Genomic DNA, 21,165 nt, shown 5'->3' with positions numbered 1-21,165 from the left:
GAGAACAGAAGATCGAGTGGGGAAGGGGTGATCTGATGTAAAAACAGAGAGAAGGCAGCTGCAGCGAGGACAAAAATAATCTGTTCTCAATAACCATGGAAAAGTAATGGGCTTAAAATTCAATAAGAAAGATTCAGGTTAGATGTCAGAAAACGCTTTCTGAGACTGCAGACAGCTAAGCGCAGGAGCAGACCACCTCGGGAGGCTGCAGCCAGCGCCCAGAACAGGGGAGCTCACGGGCAGCTTTGGCAAACACCAGTCATAAAACTTTCAGACGGATCTGATCCTGGGGAGGGCCCAAAGAGCCCAAAAAACGATCTCTCAGGTTCCTTCTCAGTCCTAGCCTTCTACTGCCTTTTCCACCGGGGCGGCTGGCTCTGAACGAGGGGAGCGCAGCAAGGGTTGTCAACCCCGGGCTTAGGGAGGTGTTCAGTGTGGTGTCCCGTAGCACCCTTACTGCCAAACAGGAGAGGGACGGTTTGGGCAGGTGGACAACGAGGTGGGTGGAAAGCTGGCTGGACCACCAGGCTCAAAGGGTGGTGATGGGCCATACGGAGTCCAGCTGGTGGCTGGTAACGAGCCCATTCCTCAGGGATGGACACGCGGGCCGGTACTGTTCAGTGTCTTTACTGACGCCGGGACAACGGGAGGCAGATCCCTGTCACCAGCCTTGGGAGCAGCCGACAGGCAGGAGGGCAGGGCTGCTCATCAGCGGGACCTCCCCAGGAGAAATGGGCCGACGGGGACTGCTGGGGCTCGGCTGGGACAAGCGCCAAGTCCTGCCCGTGGGCTGCAACAGCCCCGTGCGGCAGGCGAGACCCGTCGGGATACTGGGGCCAGGCTGGGCTCACCAGCGCAGGACGGACATTGCAGTAGAGTGGTGGTCCCATGGGGGCCTCGGGACAATCGGGGCTGGAGCGCGGGCAGTCGGAGCAGAGGCTGAGCCTGGGGTTTGCTCAGCCCGGAGAGGAGGCGGCGAAGGGGAGACCCTACTGCGGCCTGCGGCTGCCTGGCGGGGTGGGGAGAGGACGGAGCCAGGCTCCTCTCAGAGGCGACAGGCGGGAGGGCAGGGCTGCTCGCGACAAGAGGCACAAGCTGTGGCCAGGCACGTCCTCCCTCCGTGGCGGCAAAAGCCCTTCACCGGAGGGCAGTCGGACACCGACCGGAGCCCCGAGAGGCCGTGGGGTCTCTGGCCGGGGGACGCTCAGCACTTGCCCGGCCACAGCCCTGAGCAGCCGGTGCTGACGGGCGCTGCTCCCCACAGGGCTGGTGCTGGACACCTCGGCGGCCCCTCCCCATCTCTCCGATTCTGCGGTTTGATGATGCTGTTAATTTTACATGTGAAACTATCATAGCTATCTTATCCCCATGAGCTAGGAGAGAAATCAGGCTGTGATGCTGAGACACACGTCCTGCTCTGCATTGGGTTCAAGGGGCGAATTGCACCCATGCCCAGAGCGGGACCTCGGCTGCCCACGTGAGGTGGTGCTGCCTGTCCCTGTGCCACTGCCCAGGGGCACTGTGGGCATCTCTGTCCGCCAGCACATCCCCTGCCCTGCATCCAACCATCACCAACCCCAAGCCGCACCTCAGCTCTGCAGGGAGGCGATCTCCCTACATGTACCCCTGATCCAGGCAACGATTTCCTTACATCAGGTCAAACGTTTGACGTGCTCATAGTCAAGTTAAAGGCTGACTAAAACCTCTGACACGTGCTTGAGTTTCATGGCCATGGTCCGTCTTGCCAGTTACAGATGCTAGCACAAGTGACTGAGTGCACCACAACCAGAGCAGCGCTACATCAACAGAGCCTGTACTCATCATAACAAGAAACTTTGTTTACGTATAGCATGATTACCTACCAAAAAAAAAAAACCCCAAAACCACCAAAAAAGCCCATCCACCACAAAAACCTGTTTAGAAGAATTTAGCCTGGGGAGAGGGGAGGAAAAAAAAATTCACAAAAATGCAGCAATCAAAAGGACAGACAACTTTTTAACAGAAAAGCAGCAGCTCTGATTGTTAAATTTCAGTGAAATTAGAAGCAACTACTTGCATACTATTTTTATATTCTGCGTATGATAATCCTGTATATGTATAAATGGAAAAGTTCAACCATGAGTATCATGAGGACAAAGAAATTTGTACAAAATTGACATTTACTGATCATTAAGAAACTTGTCTGTTCTTCTAAAACCTACCTCAGACATGTTTGGGATGAGCTAACACAAGCAATCCCATAACTCCATTGGCATACAAGTTCGACAGGAAAGAAATCACAACCTATGTTTAGTTTCAGCTTGATACCAGAGTCACCTGCTCACATACATAAGCAAACCTTTAGATCAATATGAAAGAAAATTATGAGGGTTTTTTTTCAAATCAATAACACTGAATTATTATCTCTTGATAATTAAAACTTCCAGTGCTGAATTCACATTTTGAGAGGTCCTCATAGCCATCTTTATTGGCTGTAAAAGCTACATTTATAACAAGCTCACACATTTATAATAATTTTCCAAGGTATTCCTTGGGTAAGTAAATGGTCCAAAGCAGAGTGGAAATCAAATAGGGGCAAATGGTTACACCAAAGAACCAAGCTGCGTTTTACAGGTATGGTTACACCATACAACCAAGCTGCATTTTACGGGTATGGTTACACCATACAACCAAGCTGCATTTTACAGGTAATTTTTCTTATATGGCATGATTTTGATACTATAAGCAGCACTCAGGCACCAACAGCACTGGGGCCTCGGATGGATCAGCCCCGAAGGCCACAGTCTGGACATCAGAAACGTTGCTGAGGAGACAAGGGAAAAACCACCTTTGACTTTGGCCAAGCAATGTGATTTGTGGAAAACACAGATGAGAAGCCTCCATCCAGAAGAGGCAAGTCAAAGGTGCAGTAAAGTACCTTCCATTACTTCTGGGAAAGGAGGATTGGAAGAACACATGCAGAAAGAAAGATGACTTACCAGTGACTGTACACCCACGTAAACACAGACGTGAACGAAACACTCCAATACCTTTTTGAACTACCACAGGAGGTCAAGCTCATCGCCATCGCCCCTCTCCTTCCAAGACTGAACACAAAGGTACAGCATGCCTGTTGTCATTTCAGATCCTCTTCCACCTCAGAGGAAGAAGTCCGTGCCTCAGCAGGCTCTAGGAAAGGCAGGTGCACAATAAGCCAGCATGTGGATGAGGCTGCTTGAGAAACTGCAACTTCTCCCACCCAGCCTGCATGTACGTGTGCGCTGTGAATGACACTGAAGCAGCTGCACCCTTGCTGCAGAGGGGTCCTGAAGTCCTTCCTGCGTGCACCAGCTGCAAACTGCTCCACCAACACCACTTCAGCTCTGAGATGCTGCAGTAAACAGCACCTAGGGAAGGCAGGGGCCAAGCTCCAGGTGTCCACACCAGAAATATCAAGGGTGGAGATATTCAACAAGTGATTCTGAAGTCACTTGGGCACTCAAAGCACTCCTCTGATTAGGGCTGGAGCCTTCGCTATAGCCGCTTACAGCAAGGTCTGTCCTATGGCCATCATGGTTTACCCACAGACATTCCAGGAACATACAGGGGCAGCGTAAGGAACCTCCAAAACTTTCCAGACAAGAAAGATCCATTCTCTTGACATTAAGAACACAAAGTTCAGGCTCTATGTCAGAGATATGAGGTTTGGGAAAGAAAACTGGGAAGTTAGCATTGTGAACAAGATAAAACTTGGATGCTTCTTAGAAGGAAACTGCTGGCATCTCTAATAGGCCACTGAAAAATACAGTGCAAGGCAGGTGATGACCTGACCATAGGGACCTGGACTTTTCCTACTTTTTATGCAGGGGTAAGGGCAACTGGAAAAGCTACTTTTATGAAACAAAAGGTGAAAAAATGACCTAGAGGTTCAAAGTGCAGGGTTGCCAGCATGTGACACCTGGTTTAATCCCATCAGAGTACGGGGTTCCTGAGCAAGAAAACACGTAAGTGAGTCCTTAAGACATCTGAAAACCAGGGAGGAAAAGGAAAGCAAGACCTGATGCAGTGGCAGAGACCAGCCAGGTGATAAGAAGCCAAAGGACTTAACCCAGCTAAGGGTATTACCCCCCAGTTCACACCAATCACACAGAGCAGCTGGGACTGATGGGGAAACAGATGCACAGGCACAGGTAGCAGGAAAACTGTTTGGTACAGCTACTGAACAGTAGCATTTTAGGATTGTCCTACTGTTTACAGGGAAATCTCTATGGGGAGGAGAGCAGCGTTCCTGCGGCGGCAGCAAATCTCCAGCCGCACACAAGGCAGACTGCTGAGAGAAAGGAGTGGCACAGATGGCCCAACCTCTTTGATACGGAGGTAGGAAAACCAGCAGTCACCTCAGAGGACACAGGGAAGTAAGACAGATGGAGCCTTCCATGTCTCATCTTTATCTGTATAGAAATTACAACATTATAGTATGGATGGGTGGACAGCTAGATGGGAAAAAAATGGTTGGATGGTTAGGCTCAGCGAATGGTTGTTAATGGGTCATTCTCTACCCGATGGCCAGTGACAGGTGGAGCATCACAGAGGTCAAGTTTGCAGGTAACACCAAACCGGGGGAAATGGTCAATATCCACACGGGCAGGGCTGCCATCCAGAGGGACCTGGACATGATGGAGGAACAGGCCAGCAGGATCCCCATGAAATTGGAAAAGTACAAATGCAAAGTCCCGTGTCTGGGAAAAAAGCAGCTTTGGCAATGACACAGACTGGGAAGCAGTTCAGCAAAAAAGGCCCTGAAGGTCTTGGTAGACAGCAAGCTGGATTAGAGCCACGGGGACAGTGACTTTTGCAAGAGTAGAAGGTATCACCTTCCCTCTCGGACACTTGTTAATGAAGACCCCATCAAACTATTTCTCATCAGCTGGATGTCGAACCCCAGTGTGACACAGGAAGGTTGTTTCACAGGGCCTATCTACAACACCAGGTGTGGATCATCATTCTGATGAAGTTCAGCTTGCAAAGGTAAATGATTTCATTTCCAAGTCAAATCATGTCATTTGCATGCTCAGAGAGGGACACGGTCATTCACAGAATTTGAAAGGTCCTCTCTTTTGCAATCACCCTGTCAACCTGGCATTAAGGAAAGGGAAAAGAGAAACCCAAAATACTGCAGTTGAACAGCAGCTAGCACTTAATACTTTCAAAAAACCACAAGAAACAGTAGACAGGCTGAGCTGGAGGACTTTGAGCTATCAATGGTCCCATGCAAGAAAAAGACTGAAACAGTGATGGTGGGTAACCTTATCACAATATTAAAAAGCACCTCTTGAAGAACAAGACTTAGAGACAAGTCTTCACCCTCCTAAGAGACAAAACATTGCCTAATATTGCCTTCCGGAACTTAAACTTATGAATACAGGACTTCAGCTCCCTGGAATCCAGCACAAATCACCAGCGGGAGGGAGGACACCACTGACTGGGGAAGAGTGGCTGGAAAACTGCCCAGAGGAAAAGGACCTGGGGGTGCTGGTCGACAGCGGCTGAACATGAGCCGGCAGTGTGCCCAGGTGGCCAAGAAGGCCAACGGCATCCTGGCCTCTATCAGAACTAGTGTGGCCAGCAGGAGCAGGGAGGTGATCGTGCCCCTGTACTCGGCACTGGTGAGGCTGCACCTCGAATCCTGGGTTCAGTTCTGGGCCCCTCACCACAAGAAGGACATGGAGGTGCTGGAGCGTGTCCAGAGAAGGGCAACGAAGCTGGTGAAGGGCCTGGAGCACAAGTCTGATGGGGAGCGGCTGCGGGAACTGGGGTTGTTTAGCCTGGAGAAGAGGAGGCTGAGGGGAGACCTCATCGTGCTCTACAACTACCTGAAAGGAGGTTGTAGTGAGGTGGGTGTTGGTCTCTTCTCCCAAGTGACAAGCAATAGGACGAGAGGAAATGGCCTCAAGTTGCACCAAGGGAGGTTTATATTGGAAATTAGGAAAAAATTCTTTACTGAAAGAGTGGTCAGGCCTTGGAACAGGCTGCCCCGGGAAGTGGTTGAGTCACCAACCCTGGAAGTGAATACCACCCAACACCACCATACCCACTACACCATGTCCCTAAGCGCCTCATCTACATGTCTTTTAAATACTTCCAATACTGCAATTGAAGACAGATGTAGGTACAAACCTGGCTTAGGAAAACAGAAGGATGCAGATTGCCAGAAGCTGGGAAGATACTCTGGGAAAACTCTCACCCTAAACCCACCCTGCTGTGGCACTCCTCCCTGAAGCCTGCTAACAACCACAAAGAGGCGAGACTGCTCCCAGCACTCCTGCCCCGCCACACAGGCCATGCACTGCACGCCAGAAATCGGGGTCGGGCCCCTTTGCAGCAGGAGTAGCTCACAGGGAGAGGTGGCATGCCACCCCAGGCAATGAGCATGTTGATTTGCCTTAGGGAAGATAACCAAGCAGATTACAACCTCTAAACCCCTACATTACTCACTGCTATCTCAAGTCATCTCAGGCCACTGATACCAAGCTATCTGATTAACAGGAGCAATCAAATTAACAGGAGGTATGTGCAGTAAACTGGCTAAATAGCCACGCAACAGCAGAGGTATTTACATGAGCTCCCAGCAGCCACAGAACTGTGGGGTAGCGCACGCTCCCTCGTACGGGCTCGGCCCTCCTCTGCCGTGCTGAAACTCCATCGTAGAAAGGCAACACCCATTACCACGGACACGTGAAGACGATACATGAGAAAGCGCCAGACTTTGCAGCGGACAGTGACTTAATGACATGCTGAAGTCTCAAACAAGCAATCCAAGCAGGGAGTCAGAGAGTTTCTCTTTGAAAGCTGGGAACTGAAGGGACCACATCACATCAATATAAAATTCTGGTTTGGTTTTGCCAATAAACAAACTGATAGGATTACCAAGCACAGTTTTCATTCTCTGAAAGAGAAACTTCCAATTAGTTGCATTACTTCAGAAATGAAAAGAGAAACACTGTTTTTTCCTCATTAAGACCCACTAGGATTCTGCAGGACAGGCGCAAAATCAGAGCAGGAGCCATTTGCCTCCCTACACCACCCCATGTCCTGCAAATGCCCAAAGCAAAAAGATTGCCCTTTCTCCATCTCTTGATTCCGAAAGTTCAGCTCATCTCAAAAAGCAGGCAGCAGTTTCCTGCAAGAAGCCCTTCCCTGGAAATAAATATTTTTTTACATTAAATCGGAAAGCAGTCAGATGGGACTATCCTCAATCCCCAGAGCAAAGCTCCCCGAAGAGCAGCAGTCTCTGAGCAAAGCAGACCTTGCCACGTCAAGCCCTTTCACAACCCACCTCCCGAGGCGGGAGATAACAGAGCAGACAGAGGAAGGTCTGAGCTAAGGCGGATTCACAGATAACAGGGCTGCCCAAGGGCTGAGCCCAGGCATCCTTCAGCATTTGCTGTGGTTAGCAAGGTCACGCTAGTCACTCAGAGCAAAGCTGCGGTGGCACTCGTGCTCGTGTGCATGAGCACCGCACCAGAAACAGTCACCCCGTGCTCCCCAGGCCATCGTGGAGGGGAGGACAAGCCTCCCCTTCTCCTCAGACAGGTGCCTGCACTTCGTCACACAAATGACACTCCCAGCTACAGAGCTCCACCAGCTACGACCAGACAACCACCACTTAATAGGCAAATTAATTGCATGGCTTAAATCTCAAGTTCCTGCATGTGACAAAATACCAGACCGCCTATAAGGATGCTCAATTTGACCTTCAAGGCCCTTTGTCCTCTCAGCATCCAAGCCAACATGTAGCACAGCTTGTACGGAACACGGTCTCAGTCTTAATGAAGAAATTCCTTTTAAACAAGACTGTAAGCTATGTATTCATTTCCTGAAACTACCTAAGCAGTTTTAGTTCCTCACACCGTACACACAAGTGATTCATAACTGATGACCTCCGCACAGCTACCTGATTCCTATATACAATCATGGTAAGTACACACGTGAGTTCTGCCTACTCTTTTTAGGACAGTATGCTTAACTTGCATTAAAATATACTTAAAATTTAAATGAAATATCCTCATGCAGAACAGAGCACCATTGCAGCAGCTTGCGGCAGGGGGTTCAGGGAGAACCACAGCTGGTTCACCATGGCTGAGCGGTCGGGTCAGGTCAGAGGGCGCGTCGGCTCCCCGGTGTACTTGCGGCACAGATGCTGCACAGGGATTTGGTGCCTTTCTGGTAAAGTTAGTCCCTCGGGACACACGAGGCTCACTACACATACCCACTTCTTCTGCATGGGAGGCAACACTGGTGCAGCACAACCCAGCATGGCAGATTTCCAGCACGTGCAGAGCATCTGCCCAGCAATTCCCTGCCCGCCTCCCCCAGGATGTTCCGCCGCTCCAACGGCGGCCGCAGTCGCGCACATGCAACAAGAGCGACTGTGTCTGTAATAAGGCTTCTTTCTCACAGGGGCCACGCATGACGTTCGCAGGGACTGTATGACATGATCGTGGTCACACTTGAGACTCTGTGGCCTAAAGCCGCTATAAACAGCATTGAAGGAGAAGCGAGAAAAAGCATTTCTAAAGGGATAATAATTGGTGAGCTCACCTGCAGCCACCCAAGCTGGTATATGAGTAAGACGTTGACAGACACTCTCTGCTCTGAAGGGACACCTGAAGATTAGTATTAGCCGGACATTGAGTCACAACATTTCTGAAAGGTCCTCAGACAAATGACTGTGCTTCAGTAAGAGCACAGACAGAATGGCTATTCCAAGTTCAAAAACTTTAAAAAAGAAGGGCCAAGCAGACCTTGGATGGGAAGAGACCTCCTGCATCACAAACTATAGCCTGCAGGCAGTCACTTCCCACAATTTGCAAACTTATGGATAGAGCCACACTGCAAAATGACCGAGTTTCCCTTTGCCACCTGTGTTACCCAGCATATTTACTAGAAAGCTATTCCAGAGTTTCACTCCTCTTGTGGCTTGTGGAAGTCTTCTAACTTCCAGTTTAAGTTTATTAACAGCAAGTTTAGGTGCATTCATTTCCGTGGCAACACTGTTCTTTATTTCTAAGGATTCTGCTCTAACATTTACTGCAACATTTCTACAGACAGCAATAACTTCTCCTGTCCACCTCCATTACACATGACCAGATGAGCCAAGCTCTTTCAGTCTCCCCCATAAGATACCACCTTCACAGTACTTTCCGTGTTCTCTTCCCTCTCTTTCCTCCCTCCTGCTCCAGCAATTAAGCCGGTGTCAGAATAGACATCCCGAATCAATGGTTTTGTTCCAGTAAGCTTTACCCCATGTGTGCCCAAGACACGTTGCAGAGGCTGCCCTCATCGGGGGCCATGAGGGGCTCTGTGGGAGGAACAGGGCCGGAGCTCGCTGCCTCACCTGGAACGCTGTCTGGCTGTTGTAGTTACGAATCTCTTTGCTCGCACCGCGGAAGAGGAGAACCCGAGCACAGCTCTCCTGTGAAAGCAAGCAACGGGGAAAGAGGAAGAGACCAATTAGCATTGCAGACTGTGACAACAAAGAAGCAAACCACGTGGTTTCATTGCACTCAGAAAGCCTCCTTTAGCAAGAGCAAAGAAGGATGCTCAGCCCCTACGAACTGGTCACCCCCAACCTCAAGCTGACCAAGTCCACCCACCTGTGTGGGGCTCTGGGGCACTGGCACCGTGGCCATGCCCAAACGCCAGGCCAAGAGCACAGCTACAGGCACAGTGGCCACCACACGTTCCCAGGTATTGCTTTTATTGTTTTTGTTTTGAATGTTCTATGCTTCTAAATGATGTTAATTCAACATGTTTATGAGCCCCTGTACTCTTTAATGTCACTCTACCCGCCCACCCCAGCGGGCAGGCACCTGGGTACAAAAGTCCTTGATGTGCAGAATGCATCTCTACCTAAGAAGCCACAGATCAGCCTCCATGTACCCGTCTATGGTAAAACATAACAGTGCTCAATTTTTAAAGCATGGACACTTCAAGAACTGAAAATTCCCTTTATAATAAAAAAACCACATAATACAATGTATAAAAATCTCTAGGAAGGAAAAAAACCTACAGGAGAAATCCTTAGATACTGACCTCCACATCTCAGAAAGAGAACAGTGGGTGTATGAGATCAGAGGGGGCTCTTCCACCACCCTCAATTTCTCCTGAACTGAGGTTAGTGACCACATAGAACATAAAACAGAAATGTGCCCTCTGTTGCCTGGACAGCCGCCTTCAAAATTCAGAGATTAGCAGTAAGAATTTAGGGCCATTTGTGAGAAGGACAGGACCCCAGTCCACATGCCTTCCCCAGGGCGGGGTGAAAGCCACAGGATGTGCCCAACAACCCCTGCCTGGGGCACGTGCCGGCCTCAAATTAAGTGTGAGCACCTGGGCCAAATTAGCACTCTCCACCCAGGCAAGCTGCTCCCTCCCAACCTGTAATGGGGGCTTGCTGTGAGGTAGGAATAGGAACCAGAGGAAAAATTACAGAACGTGTTAGGCAGTAAATCAGCAAAAACATCTTGGGAATGGTAACACATTAAACCATGGACTCTTTTCTGGCCACTTGCCTCTTGAGAAATCCAAAATCAGGCTGGTGCTACAAAGAGAACCAGGTTCATCCCAGGACAGAGTGTGGATACAATTCAGAAGAACCTTTCTGGGTCTGGGAACAGTAATAGCAATGAGAAGGTGCCCCAGCCAGATTTTTTTCTCTCTCTATCTCAGGCAGGCTGGTGCCCCATCTACACTTCGTTGTTCTCATGCCCCAAATCACACAGATGTACCTGGTTATAAAGAGCACAAATATGAAGAGCAGTGTTTCCTGAGGCATTCTGTGCAGTCATATCAGCTCCATAGAAGAGAAGATGCTCCAGGTGCTGAACATGGCCATAGCGACATGCCTGCTCGAAACGCAAAACGGAAAAAAAGAAATAGAAAATCAGGGAGCAGTAGGAAGATGATAAATCCCATAACATCCTCTGTTGGATTCATCCATTCTAGAAAAGTTGAATCAGGCTGGACCCGTAACCTGAAAAGTCCCGTTAACATGCATGCAGACACATTGCTGCTCCTTAGAGCAACACACATCTGAATACTTACTGGACAAATTACCTCTAGATCAATTGCAAATTTTGGATCAGCATCATACTGGTATCAGGGCCTCCTCCAGACTGTTTGCTATCTCAGTATAATTATCCGGTGAAAAGAAGCCCTGAAGTACAAGCAGGCAAAGAGGAGGACAATGGCCCCACATCTCTAGTTAACTGGTGTGGTATTTTCCTCTACGTTTGGTCCATCCTGGGAGCAGCAGTCCTCAAAGATCTTCCAAGGCGATGTAGGGTGGAGGCAGGAAGGACAGTCATATCCAGTGAATCAAGATCACAAACACAAATGTCTTGTTTTTTCATTCTCATCCTTAGCTGTGCCAGTACTCATCCACCTTGCAGGGGACTGACAGCTGGGTGCTTCAGGAAGCCACGGGCCCGAAGACAACCTGCCCTCCTGATGGTCCAAGACAAGGGGATCCTAGGCAGAGCCATTGCATCCTCCCTTCTCCCAAAGAGTCTTGGTCTTGAAGCACAAAGCCAGCTCACAAAGGTCCCCTGAGCCCTAGCCCATGTCTTCCCTACGCCACTTATCAATGTGTAAAACAGGGTCAGATACAACTGTGGTTTGGAACCAGGATGCCTCAGGCATTGGACCGAGATCCCAAAGCACTATCCTATAAGCCAGTCATAATCTGGGGAGGATCCCAGACACTACTGACTGAGGCCAGAAGAAAACAGCCTGAGCATTGGCCTGGGATGGGAGCCAGAGCTGGCACACCACATGCAAGTCCTCCAGACAGGAGCCTGGCTCCCTGTGCTGGCCACCCCTGCCAAGCAGTGCCTCCACTGCCTGCGGCACCCAAGGGGATGGGACGACCCCCTCCATCAGCAGCAGGACAGCGGTCACCCCGGCCGGATCCCGTCCCACCATCCATCCCACCTGGTGGATCTCCTGCCAGCCGTTCTCGTCCACACAGCCGAGCCGGGCGTAGTCGTGCAGCAGGAGCTCGCAGCAGTAGGGATCCCCCCCCACCATGGCACTGTGGTACAGGGGCGTCAGCCCCCGGCTGTCCTTGTAGTCTGGGGAGGCACCCAGGTCCAGCAGTGTCTGCAAGAGAAGTGCCTGCCTCGCTCTGCGGCTTCAGGCAGCCGTGCAGTAGGAAAACCTGCCCCACAAAGGGTCCGGCACGGCAGCAGGCAGTGCTCACCCCGTCCTCCCCCCCAACGCTCACGTTATCAGTGCCACGCTTTTGTAATGGGCTGTGTTCCTCAACAGCAACGCAAGAGGTGCTTTGGCCCAGAGAGGGCACAACCCTGCCAGCAGCCTGGATGGGGCAGGAGGAGGAGCCGGTGCTGGGGCGCAGGGCAGAGGGGAGGGAGAGTCCCCTGTGGCGGCTCCCCCGACTCACCAGCAGCGCCGTGTGGTTGCGGCACCGGACGGCCTTGTGAAGAGCTGTCATTCCCTCCCGTGTCCGGAAATCCAGATGCGCTCCCCCGTTGCGCAGTGCCTTGATCATCTCGGCGCTGAGCTCCAGCTGAGCGGCCGCGGTCAGGGGACACTCTGCAGAGCCCCGGGAGAGACACGGGTGAGAACCGCGGGGGCACCCACCCCCTCGACAGGCACCGCGGCACCACCAGCCTCTGGCTCAGGCACGTCTCCTGCCTGGGCTCCAGCAACGCAGAGTGCTCCCCACTCCCCTCGAGGTTGCTGCACCAAATCCCACGTCCACTCCCAGCCCTGCTCAGACACTGGCGGTGTCCCCAAACACTCTGCATGCACAGCCTGAGCAGCTAGAGGCTGTCCATCGGCTTCTTTTGGGTGCGGATGAGAGCCCCGCAGAGGAGAGCAGGGAGGAAAGCGCTGGCAGTTTAACGAATGGCAGAAATGCCGTTGCTGGCTCTTACGCTGCAGAAAGCACACATCTGGACGCAAAGGGGAGAAGAAGGGGGTGAAAATCGGTATCCTCGTTCAGTTTCTCCCTGCAGCAAGGCATGGAGAAGCGGCTGCTGTTTCAGGGAGAGAAGCACAGCTATGCACCCCAGCACCACCAGCACCCACAGAGCTGTCCTGAGCTCCTCCGCAGCCGGTCCTCACTGCCTCACATCACCAGCAGCAAGCTCCAGACCTGAACTGCTCACCCCAAACGGGAGGAAGGCCCCTGCATCTGCGCAACCACCTCTGAGGAGCCTGGCTTGTCACACATTGGAGCCTGCACAAACTCGCCGGCTGGTTCAGTCCAGCGCTAACCAGGACCAGTCCCGACTCCCAGGACTGCCCAGTGCGTAGGACTTGCTCCACTTAGGGATATAATTTGAGCAGGCAACAGAACAACTATGGAAATTCAGTCCTCCCTCCTTCAACAGTCCTCCCTCACCAAGTGCACCCCACTGGCCCCCAGCCACCCTCTTGCTTTTGTTTTGTGGGTGGGAAGAGGAGCCGCGATGCACATGCTCTCTGTCGGTGCGTGCAGCTCCGAAATGCAGAAAGATGCCTCTGTGCCGGAAGGGCAAAGCCTCCTCTGGCAGGAGCTGCCACACCCTTCCCTCAAGGACCGGATTTCAGCGTCCAACTGTCGGCCGAATGCTACTTTGACACGTTTGCAAACTAGAAGTACAGCTTGCCTGCCTGCACCTGCAGGTCCCCACCACAGTCCTTGCATGGACAAGTGTGGAGGACCTCTCCTTGGGCCATGGTGCTGGCACAGGATGGGGGTTTCTCTCCTACCCTGATGTGTTAGGGAGATCTGAGCTGCAAAAGGACCGTGCTCACCTATCCACGGGCTGATCTGATAGCACAAAAAAGGAAGGAAAATGTCCTTTGATATAAAATGAGTAAAGTCTCCTTAAGAGACAGAATGTATTTCTGAACATTTTGATTATAATTAAAGAAATTTGTTTTCTTCATAGTGCAATATTACAAAAAAAAAAAAGTATGCCTTTTTTCTCAAACAAATCCCTAGGTTTTTCCATCCAAATCCCCTATACCACAAAAGGAGCAATGTGGACACTAGCTAAAATGCGATGCCATCAGCTAGAAATACAGTTGTGTATTTTTTAAAAAGGTACCTAATTTGCACATAAATTAAAATCTCCCGATTTAGTAGAAATAATCATTTAAATGAGAATAATAAAAAGGTTTGAGATACAAATAAAAAAGAATATAGATATTAATTTTAGAGCATTGCTATTAGCCAAATTTTTAAACGAGATAGGTAGAGGTCAGACAAGGTTCTGTGGCTTTGCTAAAACTCTCTGGGTTTTGTGCTGCAAGACACCAATATAAAAAATGAAGATTACTGAAGACTGTTGTCAAGAGGATTAAAGATGGGTTCACCAATAAGAGGAATCACCAGTAGATGAGAATATAGCAGTTGGGTCTTCTAAGGACCTGTCCTCAGCTCAAAACTGTCAATCACTTTTAACAACAATCTGGAAGAAAATAGGAAGTAATCTCTAAGAAATTTCACACATACCCACAATGTTGTTATCTATGGCAAAGTCAATGGTACAATGAATAAAATGGCTTCATGCATTCATTGCCCAATGTCAAATTTTAGCAGAGGACAGGTGCAATGCTTTATAGCTAGAAAATAAGGGATGCATTTTAAGCATGAAGGTAATTACCATTGTAACAACGTACGTATTACATGGGAACGAAATGGTGTCCACATGACTAGCAACATCACCCGAGAAAAAGCAGTGGAAACATTTCCTTAGCTCAGCAACAGCTGTGAAGATAAGGGTTTGGTGAAGGATAATTGGCAACGGTCTACAACCCTCCTCACACTGGGTGCAGCCACCGGGAGAGCGCAGTGCCAGACGCAGCACCAGGAACGGTGGAAAACACCACCACTTGTCACGACTCACAGACAGATCCGCTGCTGACGTGGTGCCGGAGGAGGTTCTTGGAAGACTTCGGTGGAGTCCACAGAGACATCGTTGTGGTTTCTGTGGTTCAGAAGAGCTGGGCAGCTGCAGTGGAAGCACAGTCCGCTCTTCCACTGAGGCAGGATGGGGATGGGAAGTCCTGAGTCACACACACCGCACACCAAGGGAGATGAGGAGCAGGTGACTGTGGGTGAGCTCCTGGGGCAGGAGAGCCTTTCTCCTTCTCTCCATCAACACCAAAACCACCTGCTGTGCAGCTGTCCAGCTCCCATACCCTAGCTCTTTAGCTAGGGCCACCTCCAGCCGAAGGCAAAGGGAAGCTAGAGAGAAGAGCTTAGTGAAGTTATGGTCTTTTAAGGACCATCACTTATATTCTGTGCTAAATGCCATTGCTTTAATTTCTGTTGTTATCACTGACTTTCAGCTACTGTTTTTTCACTCTATAAAATCTCGTTCTTATTTATGGTTATTTTTAATTATTTTGAGAGCACGTATTTGGCCCTTGCAGCGTGATCAGAACTCAGACTGCTACAAACTTCAGGTTGTGCATATGAACTGAAGTATCCTCATCAGTCTCTGTTCCAGGCATCTACTTCCATTTCCACATGCAGTTAAAACACCAGTTCTTATTCAAGATCTCAGTTTAAATGAGACAATTTTTTCAAAGAGGCAAAAGACACAGAAAACAAGGCTTCAAATCTTCCTTTAGTCTCAGTTATTAATATGCCAAATTCAATTGAAAAATCTATCATGTTATCTTGAATCCCGAAGACTGAGAAAGGTCCAAACAGGGCATTTCAAGATGCACTGAATGAACTGCAGCTAGCAATTTGTTCACTAAATCTAATCTAATCACTATCGAATCTAGGATTTTAGTGATTACACTCTGCTCATTCTTGGAAACGTGTGTATCCAAATATATGCTTAAAGTAATTAACTAATAACTGCACAAGATCCATTGCAGCAAACGAGAACCAGCAAGACAGCACAGTGCACGTTGCACAGAGTAAGAAACTGATTAATGGACATAAGGAGGAGCTGCAGGTTGGATGGGGCCTGTGGGCTGTCAGGCAGCAGAGCTCCACAGCGTGGGTTTGACACCAGTGCTCCCTCTGACACGCACGGAACTGTCTAACGGGAAGAGCTTGCATGGCGGCTGCTCCAGTGCACCTGATTCCTGATGGGGATGAGATTAAATTCTGCAGCCAAAATCTGCAACAGCAAGTTGGGGCCAGCAGACGAGAGCTGTACTTGGGAGCACCACCAGTGCTGAGAGGAACGGGAGCCCAGGGAAGGAGCAGGTGAATGGTCTGGGTCTAAAAAGCTGCCAGTGAGACTCTTCCTTTAATCAGTGGGTTGTAGGGAAGCAGAGGTGGGGATTGGAACAGCTTCTCGGAGGATTTCCTTGTGCAAAGGGCACTCGTGCAATCCAGCAGCCTGACTGGCGAGAGCAGCACAGGATCCGGGGCACCGCGCCGAGAGCACTCTGCTCTGGCAGCTGGAGCACACAGCAGGTACAGTTCCAGGAAACCTCACAGAAGTTCATTTCTACTCCACTTAAATGAGTGTTTTCTCTATGTTTTTGTCTTGTAACTATGTTTTCTCTTCGTTCTGCTAAAAGAAGCTTAGGATGAAAAGCATTGCTAATGTTTTGCAAACAAGGTATTCTGGCAATCCTCAGGCTGGTCACTTCTGTAAAAGCAGTGAATTCAAACAAGGCTGCACTGTGGAATAAAACATCTGAGCTCCCGTACCCAGAACCGGACCGAGATCCCCCGTTCCTGCCAACCGCAGCCACCTCGGCTTCGGCTCAGGTGTTATCCACACACCCCCCAGAAGCCGGCAGCAAAGAGACAACTTGAGAGGACAGTCACAGTGTCGCATGATGTGGATGCTCCTCTACAGCCTCGCAGAAGAAGGAAACTGTGGAGGCTCCTCATATTCGGGGGGTGTCATGAGAACTGGAATTCACGTGGCAAGGCAAAGGCAGCGAGAGAAGGTGAGAAACCCCAGAGAGTGCTCCAACACGAGCAGGAACAACCTCTCCACTCTGATACCAGAATTCAAAAAAAAAAAAAACTTTTTAAAAAAAAATTCTGTGTTACTCCAGGACTTAATTTATCATTTAGGAAAAGGGAGGATCTCTGTTCAACAACAGGCTTTATATGAAAGTGTTCATGCAAGCTACTGGAGAGGAGGGTTACCATCTACACAGTGTTCCTATACAGACCTATAGTACACAATAACAGAAAATATCTGCCTATGACAAATACCACCCATAAGTAGGACCGCCTGGTAGTTTTTTTCAGCTGTAGGTGAAAACATTACAAGATAACATTTCATCTCCAATTTCAGTTGAATGCAAACATATAATTTTTCATTAATCTCCAGTTGCACATTCGATTCAAAGAGATGCCACCAGTTTGCTTAAAAAAAAGCTTTAAAGAAACTAGATTAACAGATTTTAAACTGAGAAAGATGATAACTTTACAAACCACAAGCCATTGGAGTTTCATCCAGTGTTTCCCCCATCTAACCACAACTGGTGGCTGAACGAGCACTTTCAGCTGTAACTTTCAGCTACTAAAATTGAAAGCAACAGAAAATATATCATACATGAATGTGAGTTATTCAGGTTATTAATAAAGTAATTGCGCATGTGTACCTTGAATGCCACAGCTAGCAGACAGTCTGGATACAGCGCAGCCAAAGCAGGAGAGGAGCAAGCTCCTCGCGCCTTGGGCAGAGGGGGTTTTTTTTCTAACAGTAAGCAGAAGGTTGAGAAAGCACTGTCACGCACAGCAAGTATTTCTCCCCAGTTACTTATTCATAGTATCATAGAACTGTTTGTGTTGGAAGGGACCTTAAAGATCATCTAGTTCCAACCCCCCTGCCATGGGCAGCGACACCTTCCACTAGACCAGGTTGCTCAGAGCCCCATCCAACCTGGCCTTGAACACTTCCAGGGGTGGGTCATCCACAACTTCTCTGGGCAACCTGGTCCAGTGCCTCACCACCCTCATAGGGAAGAATTTCTTCCTTATATCTAATCTAAATCTACCCTCTTTCAGTTTAAAGCCATTGCCCCTTGACCTATCACTACATGCCCTTGTAAAAAGTCCTTCTCCAGCTTTCTTGTAGGCCCCTTTCAGGTACTGGAAGGCTGCTATAAGGTCTCCCCAGAGCCTTCTCTTCTCCAGGCCCAACAACCTCAGCTCTCTCAGCCTGTCTTCATAGGAGAGATGTTCCAGCCCTCTGATCATCTTCGTGGCCCTCCTCTGGACTCGCTCCAACAGGTCCATGTCTTTCTTGTGCTGAGGGTTCCAGAGCTGAATGCAGTACTCCAGGTGGGCTCTCATCAGAGCGGAGTAGAAGGGGAGAATCACCTCCCTCGACCTGCTGGTCACGCTTCTTTTGATGCAGCCCAGGATACGGTTGGCTTTCTGGGCTGCAAGTGCACATTGCTGGGTCATGTTGAGCTTCTCATCAACCAACACTCCCAAGTCCTTCTCCTCAGGGCTGCTCTCAATCCATTCTCCACCCAGCCTGCATTTGTGTTTAGGATTGCCCCGACCCATGTGCAGGACCTTGCACTTGGCCTTGTTGAACTTCATGAGGTTCACAAGGGCCCACCTCTCAAGCCTGTCAAGGTCCCTCTGGATGGCATCCTTTCCCTCCAGCGTGTCGACCACACCACTCGGCTTGGTGTCGTCGGCAAACTTGTCGACTTGCCGTCGACACTTGCTGGTGTCGTCGGCAAACAAACAAACAGTTATCTCCCACTGTCCACGTCGCCGACAAAGATGTTAAATAGCGCCAGTCCCAATACTGACCCCTGAGGAACGCCACTCGTCCCTGGACATCAAGCCATTGACCACAACTTTTTGAGTGCGACCATCCAGCCAGTTCCTTATCCACCGAGTGGTCCATCCATCAAATACATGTCTCTCCAATCTAGAGACAAAGATGTCCTGCAGGACAGTGTCAAATGCTTTGCACAAGTCCAGGTAGATGACGTCAGTTGCTCTTCCCTTATCCACCAATGCTGTAACCCCGTCGTAGAAGGCCACTAAATTTGTCAGGCACGATTTGCCCTTAGTGAAGCCATGTTGGCTGTCACCAATCACCTCCTCATTTTCCATGTGCCTTAGCATAGTTTCCAGGAGGATCTGCTCCGTGATCTTCCCAGGCACAGAGGTGAGACTGACTGGCCTGTAGTTCCCCGGGTCTTCTTTTTTTGCCTTTTTAAAAATGGGGGTTATCTTTCCCCTTTTCCAGTCAGTGGGAACTTCTGCCATGACTTCTCAAATATGATGGACAGTGGCTTAGCAACTTCATCTGCCAGATCCCTCAGGACTCATGGATGCATCTCATCAGGTCCCATGGACTTGTGCACCTTCATGGTGCACATGCACCTTCAGGTTCCTTAGATAGTCTCGAACCTGATCTCCTACAGCGGGCGGCTCTTCATTCTCCCAGTCCCTGCCTTTGCCTTCTGCGACTTGGGCGGTCTGGCTTGAGCACTTGCCGGTGAAGACTGAGGCAAAAAAGTCATTGAGTACCTCTGCCTTCTCCGTGTCCCGGGTAACCTGCTTCCTTCTGGAGAGGGCCCACATTTTCCCTAGTCTTCCTTTTATCACCGACATACCTATAGAAGCTTTTCATGCCGCCCTTGATGTCCCTGGCCAGATTTAATTCTATCAGGGCTTTACCTTTTCTAACCTGATCCCTGGCTGCTCGGACAATTTCTCTATATTCCTCCCAGGCTACCTGTCCTTGCTTCCACCCTCTGTAGGCTTCCTTTTTGCGTTTTTGTGTTTGAGTGTCTCCAGGAGCTCCTTGTTCATCCACGCAGGCCTCCTGGTGTTTTTGCCTGACTTCCTCTTTGTTGTTCATCGCTCCTGAGCTTGGAGGAAATGATCCCTGAATATTAACCAGCTTTCTTGGGCCCCTCTTCCCTCCAGGGCTTTATCCCATGGTACTCTACCAAGCAGATCGCTAAAGAGGCCAGTCTGCTTTCCTAAGGTCCAGAGTAGTGAGCTTGCTGTGCACCCTCCTCGGTGCCCTAAGGATCTTGAACTCCACCATTTCATGGTCACTGCAACCTCGGCTGCCCTTGAGCTTCACATTCCCCACCAGCCCCCCTTATTGGTGAGAACAAGGTCCAGCATAGAACCTCTCCTCATTGGCTCCTCTATCACTTGGAGAAGGAATTTATCATCAACACATTCCAGGAACCTCCCGCAGTGCTTATGGCCTGCTGTGTTGTCCCTCCAACAGATATCAGGGTGGTTGAAGTCCCCCCTGAGGACCAGGGCTTGTGAACGTGAGGCTGCCCCTAGCTGTCTGTAAAGGGCTTGGTCTTCCTGGTTGGGTGGCCTGTAGCAGACCCCCACCGTAATGTCACCTGTCCCCACCCTCCCTTTAATCCTGACCCATAAGCTCTCGGTTGGCTCCTCATCCATCCCCAGGCAGAGCTCCATGCAATCCAGCTGGTCATTGACATAGAGGGTGACACCCCCTCCTCATCTCCTCTGCCTGTGCTTCCTAAAGAGCCTGTATCCTTCCATTCCAAAACTCCAGTCATAGGAGCCATTCTGCCACGTCTCTGTGATGCCAATAAGATCAAGCCCTGCAGGGTCCATGTGCACAGAGGCATTTAAGTGGGCCCCGATGAAGCTGACATACTGGCTGGAGCGGCTGGAATTCCTGCTGCTATTTGTCCTCACATCGCATTGGGGCCACAGGCCGTATCGCTGCACACAGTCAAGAATACTTCTTTGTAAATGCAATGATTTCCTCTCATTCTCCCTCTGTTCCCCAGTTGCCACCCTATGTTAAATATTGAGGATTGCCTTTCTCTTTTCTACATGCTAAACTGTCACTCAGGCTTGGGTCTAATTTTAGAACAACGGTAACTTCTCAAGTATTTTTTTTACACCCTTAAAATGTACCTACAGGAAGCAACTGTGAAGTTTTTCTTTTAATCTCTTTCGACAGTTAGTCTTTCCTAGAATATCTTCCCAGCAATCCTGCAGCACTGAAACATGAACGATGGCAAATTGGGCTGCAATGGTTTAAGACGTGGCTTTTCTCTGCCCTCTCACCCCAGCAGAGTCAGGGGAAGGGGAACGCATGCTGTGCTTCAGCTGCCACACTGCAGCTTAAAACCACTCCCAAAAGCAGCTTAAATGAAAATACCAGGCTTCGCACTGAAGAGGCTGGGACAATGCCGTATCTTCCT

General features: G+C 49.7%; 1 protein-coding gene across 1 annotated transcript in view; it reads right to left on the bottom strand.

The window, feature by feature from the left end:
• The window catches only part of SHANK3 (SH3 and multiple ankyrin repeat domains 3), a 373,777-nt gene that overhangs the window by 280,562 nt on the left and 72,050 nt on the right, over positions 1-21,165 (bottom strand). Inside the window, exons 6-9 of the mRNA XM_075140908.1 lie at positions 12,443-12,594; positions 11,974-12,141; positions 10,770-10,886; positions 9,377-9,454 (exon numbers count right to left, since the gene is read on the bottom strand). Coding sequence (XP_074997009.1) covers positions 9,377-9,454; positions 10,770-10,886; positions 11,974-12,141; positions 12,443-12,594 — 515 coding nt within the window. The remainder of the gene's footprint in view (positions 1-9,376; positions 9,455-10,769; positions 10,887-11,973; positions 12,142-12,442; positions 12,595-21,165) is intronic.

This window comes from Calonectris borealis, chromosome 1 (genome assembly GCF_964195595.1).
Source record: "Calonectris borealis chromosome 1, bCalBor7.hap1.2, whole genome shotgun sequence".
Taxonomy (NCBI): domain Eukaryota; kingdom Metazoa; phylum Chordata; class Aves; order Procellariiformes; family Procellariidae; genus Calonectris; species Calonectris borealis.
The sequence above is the reverse complement of the archived record's forward strand: the minus strand, read 5'-3'. Positions and strand labels throughout refer to the sequence as shown.